The sequence below is a fragment of the Melanostigma gelatinosum genome (assembly GCF_949748355.1).
Source record: "Melanostigma gelatinosum genome assembly, chromosome: 4".
NCBI classification, from domain to species: Eukaryota; Metazoa; Chordata; class Actinopteri; order Perciformes; family Zoarcidae; genus Melanostigma; species Melanostigma gelatinosum.
The window spans coordinates 28,606,449-28,621,027 of NC_136637.1; the positions used below are offsets into that span (position 1 = coordinate 28,606,449).

Sequence of the window (14,579 nt, forward strand, 5' to 3'; positions counted from 1 at the left end):
AAAAAGTCATAGTATAGCATGTCGAAATAGTCATAAAAAAGTCATAGTATAGCATGTCGAAATAAAGTCATAAAAAAGTCATAGTATAGCATGTCGAAATAAAGTCATAAAAAAGTCATAGTATAGCATGTCGAAAAAAGTCATAAAAAAGTCATAGTATAGCATGTCGAAATAAAGTCATAAAAAAGTCATAGTATAGCATGTCGAAATAAAGTCATAAAAAAGTCATAGTATAGCATGTCGAAATAGTCATAAAAAAGTCATAGTATAGCATGTCGAATAAAGTCATAAAAAAGTCATAGTATAGCATGTCGAAAATATTATAAAAAAGTCATAGTATAGCATGTCGAAAAAAGTCATAAAAAAGTCATAGTATAGCATGTCGAAAAAAAATAATAAAAGTCATAGTATAGCATGTCGAAAAAAGTCATAAAAAGTCATAGTATAGCATGTCGAAATAAAGTCATAAAAAAGTCATAGTGTAGCATGTCGAAAGAAGTCATAAAAAGTCATAGTATAGCATGTCGAAATAAAATCATAAAAAAGTCATAGTATAGCATATCGAAAAAAGTCATAAAAAAGTCATAGTATAGCATGTCGAAAAAAGTCATAAAAAAGTCATAGTATAGCATGTCGAAAAAAGTCATAAAAAAGTCATAGTATAGCATGTCGAAATAAAGTCATACAAAAGTCATAGTATAGCATGTCGAAAAAAGTCATAAAAAAGTCATAGTATAGCATGTCGAAAAAAGTCATAAAAAAGTCATAGTATAGCATGTCGAAATAAAGTCATACAAAAGTCATAGTATAGCATGTCGAAATAAAGTCATAAAAAAGTCATAGTATAGCATGTCGAAATAGTCATAAAAAGGTCATAGTATAGCATGTCGAAAAAAGTCATAAAAAAGTCATAGTATAGCATGTCGAAAAAAGTCATAAAAAAGTCATAGTATAGCATGTCGAAAAAAGTCATAAAAAAGTCATAGTATAGCATGTCGAAAAAATATCATAAAAAAGTCATAGTATAGCATGTCGAAATAAAGTCATAAAAAAGTCATAGTATAGCATGTCGAAATAAAGTCATGAAAAAGTCATAGTATAGCATGTCGAAAAAATATCATAAAAAAGTCATAGTATAGCATGTCGAAATAAAGTCATAAAAAAGTCATAGTATAGCATGTCGAAATAAAGTCATGAAAAAGTCATAGTATAGCATGTCGAAAAAAGTCATAAAAAAGTCATAGTATAGCATGTCGAAATAAAGTCATAAAAAAGTCATAGTATAGCATGTCGAAATAAAGTCATGAAAAAGTCATAGTATAGCATGTCGAAAAAAGTCATAAAAAAGTCATAGTATAGCATGTCGAAATAAAGTCATAAAAAAGTCATAGTATAGCATGTCGAAAAAATCATAAAAAAGTCATAGTATAACATGTCGAAATAAAGTCATAAAAAAGTCATAGTATAGCATGTCGAAAAAAGTCATAAAAATGTCATAAAAAAGTCATAGTATAGCATGTCGAAAATATCATAAAAATGTCATAGTGTAGCATGTCGAAAAAAAATAAGAAAAGTCATAGTATAGCATGTCGAAAAAAAATAAGAAAAGTCATAGTATAGCATGTCGAAAAAACTCATAAAAAAGTCATAGTATAGCATGTCGAAATAAAATCATAAAAAAGTCCTCGTATAGCTGTTGAAAAAAGTCATAAAAAAGTCATAGTATAGCATGTCGAAAATATCATAAAAAGTCACAGTATAGCATGTCGAAAATATCATAAAAAAGTCATAGTATAGGATGTCGAAAAAAGATCATAAAAAAGTCATAGTATTGCATTTCGAAAAAAGATCATAAAAAGTCATAGTATAGCATGTCGAATATAGTCATAAAAAGTCAGAGTATAGGATGTCGAAAAAAGTCCAAACAAATTAATATGTTAAAGCATCACAGTAAAAACGTCATAGAATTGTAAATCATAACACATTCTTTGTATAATGAGTCATAAAAAGTCACAATTCAGTATGGCATGAAAAAGCAACAGTAAAGTATCTCACAAAAAGCCCAGGTGTGGTAAGTCATGGACCAGTCCTGGTATCACTGTGTGGTATAAGTGAACAATAGCTCCTCCTCCCATTGAACGTCTTCCCTCGCTTCTCTCTGACTTCCGAATAGTAACGAGTGAACCGGTTCTTTTTGTTAACGGCTCAGTGGGCGCGCTGAACCAGAGTTCTGGGGTAGCGGCTCTCGGTTCTTTATCGCACAGCTGAGCACGATCCAGATGTTAGATTTGTATTTTTTTAATTCTCTCCCGTTTTTGAATAGAGTTGTTCTCTGTCTCTGTCTCAGAGTCGTTCAAAAACAACTATTCGTTCGCGGCTCAACACTCGCAAAGTGAGTTAGCAGAGCAGCTAATTTACTGTCAAGCAGGTGAGATTACTGTCAGAAGACATCTGCAGCGAGCTGTCTGGAGTTATTAACACAGGTAAACTCTGAACTATTAAAGTTATTGTGTTTAAAATATACATGTTAACGGTTGCTGACTTTAAGGGCCGTGACCTGAAACTAAAGTCACAGTTCTCTAAGTGAAGCTAATTTACGCTAAATTAACTTTAGCTAACGCTAGCAGCTAGCTAGCTAGTCAGTGTAGTTTTATAGCTTCTGCTAACTAACGTTACCGGGTATGAACTGCTGGCGTTAGCTTAGGAAACACTTCGCGAAGGTGACTTTGAAGACTCCTCTTGTCATTAGCTGCTCTCAGTTTGTCAAGGTGATCAATAATTCAGCACTGTTTGTTTATCTTATTTTAAACCTGCAAACTTTGAGATTTAGCTACTTTTAATTAGCCGTGTAGTGAGTAATAAAGGGATGAGATGCGCACGTCTGCGTAATTATGCGCAAGTCGTGCAAGGTACACTGTGTCCTGCATTGTACTTATTGTACAGTGCATTGTACAGATTTTTACCTGTGCATTGTAGTTATTTGGGAAAGTTAGACAACAAGAGGTGTTCCTGTAGTTCTTATCTAAATGTGTGGATGAGTACACTCAGTTTCAGTCTGCATACCAGCACGTGACTGGGGTTAAAACACTCTTAGCACACTTATTTATACATTTATACCCAGTTTGTTTACTTTAACGTTGCATGTTGTCACTTCCAACATGCAACTTTGGAAGTTGATTTATGTTTTGCAGAGAGCTTCTGGAGTGGAGCATCAGGTGTCCTCCATTACTGGCCCAGGACGGTGCTGTATTTTAGAGACTCCAGTGGAGTCCAGACTGGAGAAGAGAGAGAGGCTGAGGAGACAACATGCCCACTGACGGGGAGCCCACGGTCACAGTGAAGCTGCTGCAGCTGCTGCTGCTCTCCACCTACTGGGGCATGCAGATTTGGGTCACCTTCATTTCAAGTGGGTACACACACACAAAGTTAGAAACACAAGGTAGACAGTCTGTATCAAGCATTTGGATTTTGGATCAGGATATCTCAGGCCCTTATTAATAGCCCCCCTGTGTTCGTTAGCACCAATGAGTTGCGTTTTTCTGCTCAGGCTTCGTGATGGACAACCACCTGAACAGACACACCTTTGGGTTCATCCAGAGTCGCCTTGTCCCGTTTTACCTCCACCTGGGTTCAGCCTGTGCCTTCTTCAACCTCACCATCTACACTGTGTATCACCCCAGCGACATGCTGGACGACAGAGAAGCCTTTCAGGTGAGTCCTTCTGTCCCTTATTTGTGTAAAACAACATATATTATTCCTGTTAATCTCACGACTCTCCTTTCTCCTCCACCAGATCTTCATCTTCTTCGTGTCGGTGACGGTCGCGGCCGTCAACGCCCAGTGGTTCGGCCAGATGACGTCGGAGATCATGGCGGACATGCACCTCATCGAGCAGGCGTGCGGTCTAGGTCAGGACATCGGGCTGTCGTCGAACCGCGAGGCTTACGCCAAGCTGTGCGAGACGGACGTGAAATACCGACACCTGAGCAGCCGCCTGTGGCTGTACAGGCTGCTGTCCTCCCTCTGCAACTTCTGCTGCATAGGCTGCAACTCCTACAGCCTCTGCTACATGGCGGAGAACCTCAGCACGCTTTAAACCGACACATAGCTGCTGGACTGAAAACAAAATAGTCACTTGCACACCACTCTTTTTTTTAAACCAAAGCAGTAAGTTATATGTTGAATACTTTCTCACTCTTTCTTAATTATAAGATACAAAGTCAAGTAAGCAGTGTTGTCCCTTGGGGGTTAATGAAAGGATTCAGCCGCCATGTTTTTTTGGCGGTTTTGAGACAATCGGGGTCATTAAAGCTGCATTTCTCTTAAAGGTTGTCGGGAGGCAAATCAGTACATGCAATGACTAATGGCTCACCTTTCACCTAGTGTGGCTGAGGCGGCGGTTTGATATTTCACCCACTGCCTGTACGACAGGGTGCCTTTCAGGAACCTAAACATGAGGGATGTTAATTAATAACAACTACATGCAGTACGGGAGTCACCACAGCAATAAATAGCAGAAATGTGCTTCACATTTTTTAAAATGTAAGCTCAAAAGGAAAGCATGTTTTATTGAGGGCGCTGCTCAGTCCGGCTCTTCCTGTTTGGGTGCAGTTTGAATACTTTGTTCAGTCACAGGTTTGTCCGGCTCACCTGAGGAGCACCTGTGAAGGGAACGCTTGTTCATTATCGTCTGTCTTTAGTGAAAACAGAACGCTTCAAACACTTGACTGTACAACAAAGAAAGAATTGTGAAGACTTGCTGAGATGTTGTGGGTCTGTTTAGACTAAACGTCTGTAATGAGGAGGATACGCTTCATAACTTTAGCGTTATTTTGCAGATGTAGATCTGAAAGAAACTCTTTCGGGGCTCCGTGTTGTTGTCCATTTGAAGACCTGAATGAAATCTCTGCAATCGACCCTTTCACTGATCGTCCCAGTGTGACTTCCATCACATCTTTAAATATTTACTAAGCTGTCTGGTCTGTAGCTTGAATTCCTCGAGTATATTTTTGCTTAGTTCTCAAAATACGCAGCCATAACTGGAATAGAAGCCAAATACTTTGTTGAGTTATTTTGCTGGAGTTTTGTTCGGTGCAGTTCTGTTCTCAGGTTGTTGTTTGAGTATCTGTTCCTCTCATCGATGTTCTCTCTGTTCTAGTTTGTGTTGGCTGTATTAAACATGTCCATAAACCAAAGTTTAAAAAGTACATTAACAGCACTTATGAGAGCAGAGCACAGGCAGAGTATTTATCCAGAAACTCTGGAGTGATGGTCTTTGTGCCAAACACAATGATGCAATATTACCTGTTTTTAAACTGCATGTCCTTTTTATTGTGTTGGCTTTATTGAATGCATGATTTAACAGTTTTCTGCTTGAACACCAAGGCATTGCTGTGTCATTTTAGAGGATTGCATATGGATTTTAGGGTATTAAAGCTCGTGTCTTAATGGGTTATAATCGTGCAATACTGAATGTAAGTTGAGGTCAGTGGTTGGTTTTGGGTTTGTGTCAATGTTTTAACATGCTGGTTTTTGTTTTTGTATTAAAACTTGTTTCCAAGTATTGTGCTTCAGCTTTTCCCCATTTGTATGTAGATTTGTGCCGTATTCTGTTATTTTTATACCGATCTATCGAATAAATAAATACATGTCGATGTTCAGGGTCACACTGTCTTGAACTTACACGTGGAAATAATTTAAATTGAAAGAATGACGACATATATGGTGTCATCTTCACATAATTGTCAAAACTAAATAATTCTAAGAACACTCTTGAAGACGGTCTAAAAATAAATAAACAGTTACAAAATATTAATAGATTCACTTGTTTGAATGCGACTCAAGTTGGATATTACAGGAGATTGAATAAAACAGCATTTTAAAATGAAAACCAAAATGAATACGTTGTGTAAATAGAAGGTTTTTTTAATGTAAAAATACATCAGTGTTTCAGCTACAAATCCATGTTCACTGTGTTTAAGATGCGATCAGCATCAACGATTCACAAACCACTCCACCTACGACATGAATATTATAAAATGATGCCGATAAAAATGTAAAAAAAAAAAAAGATCTCTCTCGTACCGGACCATTAAAAGTTTTAGAAAAACACGTGTCTCTTGTAATACTTTTTTAAAAAAACTTGAAACGTACAATAATCTCAACAATGAATGTAACAGGAGGTGAGTATTCAGTGCCACGCTTCTGAGGAGCACCTCAGTTAAAAGTGTGACAACATTGTGTCAAGAAAATAAAATAAAAAAGGACGAATGGATCTCCTTTTACGAACAACAAACCAGAAGTGTTGGTTAATTCTGCACACAGAGAACCAGCTACAGCCCAACAAACATTCTGTAATACTGAGGGAGCAAAACGTAAACTGTACTGGTAATCTTGGAATTATCTCCCGAAAAAAAGGAGGCGTGACATTTATTTAAAGCCACAATCCTCGATGGGAACAGACAGCCATCCTCTTTGGTTGTGTTCTAGGATGAGGCTAGATCACCGATCGTCTGTAACAAGCTTATTACAGTGTATGCGCAGCAAAGAGAAACTGTATTAAAAGACTGAAACGACAGACGACAGTGTCAGTGCATCTCACTGTGCTTAGAAGGCATCTAACGTTACATTCCTCGTAAACAGCAAAACAGAAAAGGCAATACAAATAAAATAAAGATTGTGCCTTTAAAATAACCAATATTTAACAGTCCCATGATTCGTGGGTACACGCCGATTCTTAAAGGGATAGTTCAGATGTTCTGCGGTGTGTCTGTATGAGGTTCTCCTCCACAGTCAGGGTTCTACTGCAGTAGATGAGTTGATAGAACAGACAGGAGAACCAGCACGGGAGCAAAGTGATGTTCTGCTGTGGACGTATGTTCACTCCTCACAGAATGTCTCTCAGTTGAAGTGAAGCTGTATTCAGAATGTCTTCAGCTCTTCAGCTTGCTGTCACACAGACCTTTCTGAGGGAATGAAGCTGTTATCTATGATCTACAAACACACCAGACTCATTCACTCACACTGATTCTACCTCTCAGGACAGGAGCTGCTGCTCCATCGGTTACTGTGTTTGTGATATAGTCTGACTTTATTGAATCCAAACTAAAACACCAAAATCACTTCCAGCAGTCCGAACTATCCCTTTAAATAACCGCTATTTCCAGCTGTTTACTCCTGTCTGCAGGAAACATGACATCATCCCAACGTTTACCTGTGAACGTTCAGTGATGTCAGTAACTCTTGTAATATAAATACTATTTGTTCCATGTTTCCCTTCTTCTCGATGCGCACACGTACAGTATCAAAATACAAATATATATTTTAAAAAGAAAACAATCTAAAAACCTACCCACAATCCCTCTGGAGGAGAGTGATGGTGATGCCCCCCCCCCCCATCACACACCTTTTGCTGCTAAAATACAAGTCGTATGAAAAATAGAGTTTTGTTGTTCAACAGCGTAAAAATAGAATCCAGTGTGTCTCATACGACCACCTTGCCCTTGATGTCCAGCTTGGTGTTCTCACTGGCTTTGATGGACTGCTCCTCTGTGAGGGTGATGTAGGAGTAAACCAGGCTGCCGGCAATGCTGCAGCAACACAGACAGAAACCACGAGGGAGAAGACAAAAACATGTTGATGTCGGCATTTAATCAAACCTTCTGAACGGCTGGAGGACAAACTACCAAGAAACTGTTTTTCAGCATCAGGTTTTTGGGTTATTGTGAGAGAGGGTACAACAATAGGGGAGCCCATTTCAACCAGCAGAAGAAAAATACAAGATGTTGCCTTTCTCCTGTTATGAATAAAAAGAAGAGCCTGTAGATCATAATGACGTAACTTTCTCCAAATAATGAAAATATTGGTATCTCAAAATAATGACTATGTATGTCAAAATAACTAGAAACGGTAAAAACAATAACTCTCTGTACCTCAAAATGAATTAGTATCTCGATGTAATAAGAAACTTAAAAAAAATAGGACTTACGGTCTAAAAACAATGACTTAAAAAAACAATGACTTACGGTCTAAAAACAATGAGAAACTTTCTCAAAATATCGGGTTAGTATCTCAAACAGGAAACAGGAAGTTCTCAAACAACGACTTTGAGTTACATTATGTTTTTTGAAATTTGAGAAATCATCTCATGATTTTGAGACACCAAGTCATTATTTCTCACTCTGATGACTTTTTCATCACATTAACAGAAAAGGTCTTCCATAACAGAAACCCTTTCATCTGATAGATGAAGGCAGAAGAAGACGTGAAGAATGAAGTCGTCGTGTGTTCTTTCAGAGTGAAGGGGAACATGTTGCAGCACATCATCAGTCATCACATTTCTAAACAAGATCCATCATGCACATATGAACTCCTGGAGCTGATCTATTAGAATCGGTGATATCCGTGTCAGCGTTTCCCTTTGATCCTTTGACTCAGAGACTCGTCCTTTAGGAGTCGTCAGCTCAGAGAGACTCTGTTACTCTCTCAGTGGTTTACAACCAGACATGAGCTCAATCACCACGCTAACACGCTACATGCACCACGAGCTGTGTGACAAAACCAACCAATCACTGTTGAGATATTTGAGCAGAGCTTTCCACACGGATATGGAGTATTCTCAGAGAGAGAGAGAGAGAGAGAGAGAGAGAGAGAGAGAGAGCAGCCAGAGAGGGAGAGAGAGAGAAAGTAGCCAGCCAGAGAGGGAGAGAGAGAGAGAAAGTAGGGAGAGAGAGAGAAAGTAGGTAGAGAGAAAGTAGGGAGAGAGAGAGAAAGTAGGGAGAGAGAGAGAAAGTAGCCAGCCAGAGAGGGAGAGCGAGAGAAAGTAGGGAGAGAGAGAGAAAGTAGCCAGCCAGAGAGGGAGAGCGAGAGAAAGTAGCCAGCCAGAGAGGGAGAGAGAGAGAAAGTAGGGAGAGAGAGAGAAAGTAGCCAGCCAGAGAGGGAGAGAGAGAGAGAAAGTAGCCAGCCAGAGAGAGAGAAAGTAGGGAGAGAGAGAAAGTAGGGAGAGAGAGAGAGAGAAAGTAGCCAGCCAGAGAGGGAGAGAGAAAGTAGCCAGCCAGAGAGGGAGAGAGATAAAGTAGCCAGCCAGAGAGGGAGAGAGAGAAAGTAGCCAGCCAGAGGGAGAGAGAGAGAGAAAGTAGGGAGAGAGAGAAAGTAGCCAGCCAGAGGGAGAGAGAGAAAGTAGCCAGCCAGAGGGAGAGAGAGAGAGAAAGTAGGGAGAGAGAGAAAGTAGCCAGCCAGAGGGAGAGAGAGAAAGTAGCCAGCCAGAGGGAGAGAGAGAGAGAAAGTAGGGAGAGAGAGAGAAAGTAGCCAGCCAGGGGGAGAAAGATTTTAGCCGAAAAAGCCCAACTAAATAATTGTAAATAAATTAAGATAATTCATTCCCCCATGAAGCACGTAAGCGTCTGTGTGGCGTATATTCAAAATGCAGAGCTTTCAGTGAACTTTCTAACGCTTACTGCACCATCATCAGGCTGTTACCACAGGAGCCCGTCAAATGAGGGTTTCCTCTGTCTGTGCAATCACGACTCGTGTTTTGTCATCACTTATTGAGCTAATATACCTAAAATAGAATACCTGATATTCAATCCGATGAAGTTAGTCCAAGAGAAGATGTAGTCTCCACTGAACACCATCCCAATGTACGTCACCAGAACATTCTGAAAATAAAGAAAGTATCAATTCAATTCAGTTCTTTCTTCTTCTTCTTTTAGTGCATTCAGTTATTACTTCACACAAATCCACAGCTTACCTTGATGCAGCCCACGATCGTAGTCGTTAATGCAGAGTTGTATTGTGTACAGAGCACAGTGGAATACATCAGAACAAACCTGCAAAACAACCACGTCATCATATTAATAAGCACCACTCATGTTCAAGCGCCAAGTCAAGGTTTCACAATGTTACGCAACGTGGCAGACAAAGGCTCATTGTGAGCTTCACACTGCTCAAGTCAAGGCCCAGAATCTAGACTTCCCCGATAGAATAATGACAAATATCTGTTACTATCCACGCTGGCACGAAACACGATCCGTGTGCATGCAAACACGTCACAAATAAGCTGCTGCTCGTATTCTTACCCCATGATGCAAGAGAGGATGAACAGGGTGAGGAAAAACTTATCTGACCATCCGTCATATTCCACCGCCTGAGAAGAGAAGCACAAACACACAAAGCATATAATACTATGTATATACAATCATTTCAGTTCAAAATATTCAGTTATTTAGTAAAAAAGTAAAGTAATTCCGTACGGAACTAACATTAACATACTTACAAATTCCACACAGAGTGTGTAAAAGCTTTAAAAGGGGAGCAGTGTGAGGGTTTGGGCTGTGGGCGCTGCTGTAATAACTCCACTTGGAGCATAATAGCAGCTTTGTGCCTCTCTGGCTGCTGGGCCCCAGCTGGGCAAACCAGAAGGTCTCTGCCAACAATGACCAACTAACAGGCCGCCCATCTTTACGGCACACGGCCAATGCGGACACACGTGTGCACCCACTTCAACGCGTGAATAACCGATCAGCACAAAGAAAGTTCATGGTTTAAACACACATCTTCCATGAATTTAGGATGTTTGGAGGTTTCATGGAATTAAATGAAAAACAGAGCTTAAAGAGACGTCAAACTCCTCACCTTCTGCATATCTCCAGTCACGTGAGCCAACAGCACGGTGGGAACGATCATAAATAATGCATTGTAATACAGCAATCCATATTTCCCCAACTCCTGTGAGAAAGAGAGCACAGAGAAACAGATGGGCAGGGACTTAAAAATAATACATGGAGCCAGAACAGAACAGAGAGGGTCATTCACAAATCCTCCAGAGCATCCCTCACCAACTAGCTCGCCGACGTCATGCAGCATGGCCGGCCCGCTGCACCACCTAGAACCGACCGGTTCTCTGTTTCACGTGGCTCGTGTCTTTCACTGCCTCACAATAATCTCTCACTCTCTCACACACACACACACACTTCTGTCTTGTGCCACACCCACACACACACACACGTCTTGTGCCACATTAGCAGATAGTGCTCTGCAGACATCACAGACTAAAATTGGATCCAGTTCCGCGTCTGCTGTAACGTGAGAGCAGAGCCGCTCATGTGACGTGTAAAACGAGCTACAAGACGTTTCTGATTCAACGGGCAGACTGCCATTAACCCTACAGTTGAAACAAAAACAAGATATAAAACAGTGATAATCAAATCAGCTTAGTGGGGAATGAGAAGAAGCGGCTCGTGGGTGAACACAGGGCACCTTTAAGCCAGACATTTAAGGACAGTTGAGGTTCTCTACATTCACCAACGCTCAAGCTCAATGCCAAAAACAGCACCGGGCCCCCGACAATGGTCGCCATTCATCAGACGGCGCTGCCACATACCTTGGCGTCTAATTTTTGTTTCACGTAGGCTCCGTTGGCTGCAGTCAGCACGTCGTTCAGGAGGATGAACACGTAGCCTTGCAGGTCGAACGACAAGTCGGCACTACGGACGAGAGAGGAGAGGATTAGAAAGTGTCGGGGAGTGAATAAGAGTTCTGTCAGTAAGGACTCGGCCCGTGGCATGCTTAGTGTCCGCGGGGCTCCTTTAACTACAGATATACAACATGTGTGTAATGACCCTTGAGTCAATGTCACTTAGGTGAGTACATAAATCAGGGCAGCACGACCCTTTGTAGTGAAGGGAAGTCTGGTGTGGTTAACAGCAGAGACAGCTGGATGCAGCAGGACTCACCTTGCGGCTATGAACGCCCCGAGGATCATCGTAAACACTGTCAGCTGGACGGGCCTGGAGAATTTCTTCCTGCCAAAGGGTCCAAGATAACAGAGCAATGAAATTCTATCCGGCTGCCAATAAAAAGCCTCCTGTACAGCGCGAAGAGGAGGGGCTCGGTGTCCCGCTGAGTAGGAAAAGGAACCAGTGAATGAAAATGGGTCATCTGTCGTGAGTGTTTGCCTTCTTACTTGAGCAGAATTCCCTCAGCCAGCATCGTGAACAAGATGGAGAACCTCCGGAGGACGGTAAACATCGGCAGGCTGGTGGAAGAGGACACAATGATACTGCAGAGCACGACACCTCAAAACGTGACGCATCCAATTGACTAGTTCAACGTAGCACAACCTACAGAACCACGAGGCGAGAGGAGCACGAAGCACGACCTCAAGGACAGAACACAGTGAAGGCTGCAGGAGCCGGCACGCCCGCTGACTCCGGCTTTCCATTATCAAGCTGACGCATAACCGCAAAGTATCTTAAACACTCAAAATATAAGTTGACTATAAATGGCAACCATATGTTGCCAGCCTGGCAAACCATTTTTAAAAGTCAGTGTTGAGCCTTGTACGATTCTACAGTCATTGAGTGTGTTTACGTGGACATGAATAACCCTTTTATGGAGCCGTATGTTCTGATCATAGACGGGTTATTCATGTGCATTTAAAAAGCACTCTGTGTTTATCTGCGCTCTGCTGCAAGCCGAGCTTCCACCAGGACGGAAAATAAAGAAGCCAACGAGCTCATAGCGACATTTAAATAACTTCCCTTTAACCGTCATCAGAACAGGTTTAGAGAGGACGACTCACTTCAGCCTTTTGGTTCCAAACAGACCCGTGATTTGATTTCCCACATAGAGGAGAGGCAGAGGGAACGTCTGTAAGAACAAAGGAAACATGAGTAAATGTGAAGGGGAAGTCATTTCTTTATTGATTGATGGATGAATAGGTGGACTCGCTCACCTTGCGAGGTATGGTCTCATCGCAGTCTGGGAAGGTGATCACCCTCGAAGCCTTGCCCACCCACAGCACGACCACTGTGGCCAACATCTGCACACACATTCAAAGAGGACAAGAGACAGATAAAGATGAGTTAAATAAGATAATCCTTCACGAGGGACATTTACAGGATTACAGCAGCATAGTGGATAGTGCAAACAAGAGACGTAGTAAAAAACAAGATCAAAATGTGAGCAGCAAGTATTATAAATAAGTAATAAAACAGTAAAGAATATATATATATAAAATATATATAAGTTGCATTTTTCTTACTTACTTGTCCAATTCCGACGCATATTGAAGAAGGGAACCTGTAAAAGAGTTGGGACTCTGTTAACGTTAGTTCACGTGAACATAGCACTCTGTAGCTAACCGCTAACACACACACACACACGCACGCACGCACACACGCACACACGCGCACACACACACACACACACACACACACACACACACACACACACACACACACACACACACACACACACACACACACACACACACACACACACACACACACACACACACACACACACACACACACACACACACACGCACGCACACACACACACACAGGTTTAAAATACATCTCGCTAACCGTTAGAACCGTGAGGAGTTAGCCATAACGTCACCTGTAGTTGGTGAGGACGGTCTTGTTCACCACGACGATGAAGAACGAGCTCACACCGTAGAATCCAGCGGCGACCAGCTTCACAAACAGAGGTTTGTCCGCCATCCCCGACGAGTGCTCATTCCTCTGTGAGCGTCGGCTCTTCTTCCTCTGCCATCGTCGCTCTACTGGCTACACATACACACACATACAATACACGACGCGCATGCGCGGTGTGTATTGTATGTGCGCATGCGCGTTGTAAGTGTGTAGCCAGTACACGGTGTGGGGGGACCGTCGACGTTCCACAACTTCAGCCTCAAATCTGATTATCACAGAGCTTTAAGAGAATTTAACCTCCTTTCATGCTAAATAAAATATGTGTATTTTTTTTCCCACAAACTATTTTTTGCCTTTTCATCAAAGACAGAACACATGCATACAGAAAGAGAAAAAAAATGTTTTAATAAATAAATCAGAATCAGAATCAGAACCGTTTATTGCCAAGCAAGTTTTCACCTGCAAGGAATTTGTCGTGGTGGAAGGTGCATAACATTCAACAACAAACAATAACATTTAACTATCAAATAACAGTTAACTATCAAATAACAGTTAACTATCAAATAACATTTAACTATCAAAATAACATTTAACTATCAAATAACATTTAACTATCAAATAACATTTAACGATGAAAAACAGTCAGCACAGTGCAGGAAATAGAAACATATTTGAAATGTACAATAAAGAATAAAAAATTAAAAAAAAGATCTGGATTACTCTGTCCCCTCAAATCCTGATAAATATTCAGTAAATATTCAGTCCCCAATTTCCGGACATAGCCAAACTAAATGGGAGTGGTCTACATTTGCTGCTCACATTTCCTCCGTGGTTGGACAACAGACAGACATTTCCAAATATTCAACGTTCATCCTCCTCTGTAATATTCACACCAAGTCCTTGTTCCCATTTCAGTTTTACATAAAATGTTGTATTTCCTAAGTTTGTTTAAACAAGTGAAAAAGTATTCCAGTAACTTTTTCTTCAGTGTGTTATTTTGAAGGAGAGTTTGGACACCATGCATCAATGTTATGAAAAACGGATTTAATTGAACTCAACATAGGTCTGACAAAAGCACATGTTTTAAACATTTACTCACACCAAATAGTTTGAATTCCCACGTATTTGAGGATTTGACGC

The 14,579-nt window shown here is 40.9% G+C and overlaps 2 protein-coding genes across 5 annotated transcripts; one reads left to right on the forward strand and one right to left on the reverse strand.

Moving 5' to 3' along the window:
- The first annotated feature begins 2,247 nt into the window (after positions 1-2,247).
- LOC306776463 (transmembrane protein 205) lies at positions 2,248-5,563 on the forward strand. 3 transcript variants are annotated; one of them, XM_079267167.1, is made up of 4 exons: positions 2,248-2,483; positions 3,174-3,406; positions 3,548-3,711; positions 3,794-5,563. In XM_079267167.1, the coding sequence occupies exons 2-4, from the start codon at positions 3,307-3,309 to the stop codon at positions 4,094-4,096; spliced, it is 567 nt and encodes a 188-aa protein (XP_079123293.1). In that variant the 5' UTR covers positions 2,248-2,483; positions 3,174-3,306; the 3' UTR covers positions 4,097-5,563. The 3 variants fall into 3 exon arrangements, with proteins under 3 accessions (XP_079123293.1, XP_079123292.1, XP_079123294.1); XM_079267166.1 differs by having other exon boundaries at positions 3,192-3,406; XM_079267168.1 differs by lacking the exon at positions 2,248-2,483 and having other exon boundaries at positions 2,506-3,406.
- A 341-nt stretch (positions 5,564-5,904) lies between these two features.
- LOC306776462 (nucleotide sugar transporter SLC35D2-like) lies at positions 5,905-13,552 on the reverse strand. 2 transcript variants are annotated; one of them, XR_013771920.1, is made up of 13 exons: positions 13,402-13,552; positions 13,047-13,080; positions 12,734-12,820; positions 12,581-12,648; positions 11,963-12,034; positions 11,733-11,801; positions 11,381-11,483; positions 10,633-10,725; positions 10,077-10,144; positions 9,749-9,827; positions 9,574-9,656; positions 7,406-7,589; positions 5,905-6,961 (listed from the first exon to the last, which is right to left on the reverse strand). XR_013771920.1 is itself a non-coding variant. In XM_079267165.1 (12 exons), exons 1-12 carry the CDS (start codon positions 13,503-13,505, stop codon positions 7,484-7,486), a joined length of 966 nt encoding a protein of 321 aa, XP_079123291.1. In that variant the 5' UTR covers positions 13,506-13,552; the 3' UTR covers positions 5,905-7,483. The 2 variants fall into 2 exon arrangements, 1 of the variants encoding a protein (XP_079123291.1); XM_079267165.1 differs by having other exon boundaries at positions 5,905-7,589.
- Between the last annotated feature and the right edge of the window lie 1,027 nt (positions 13,553-14,579).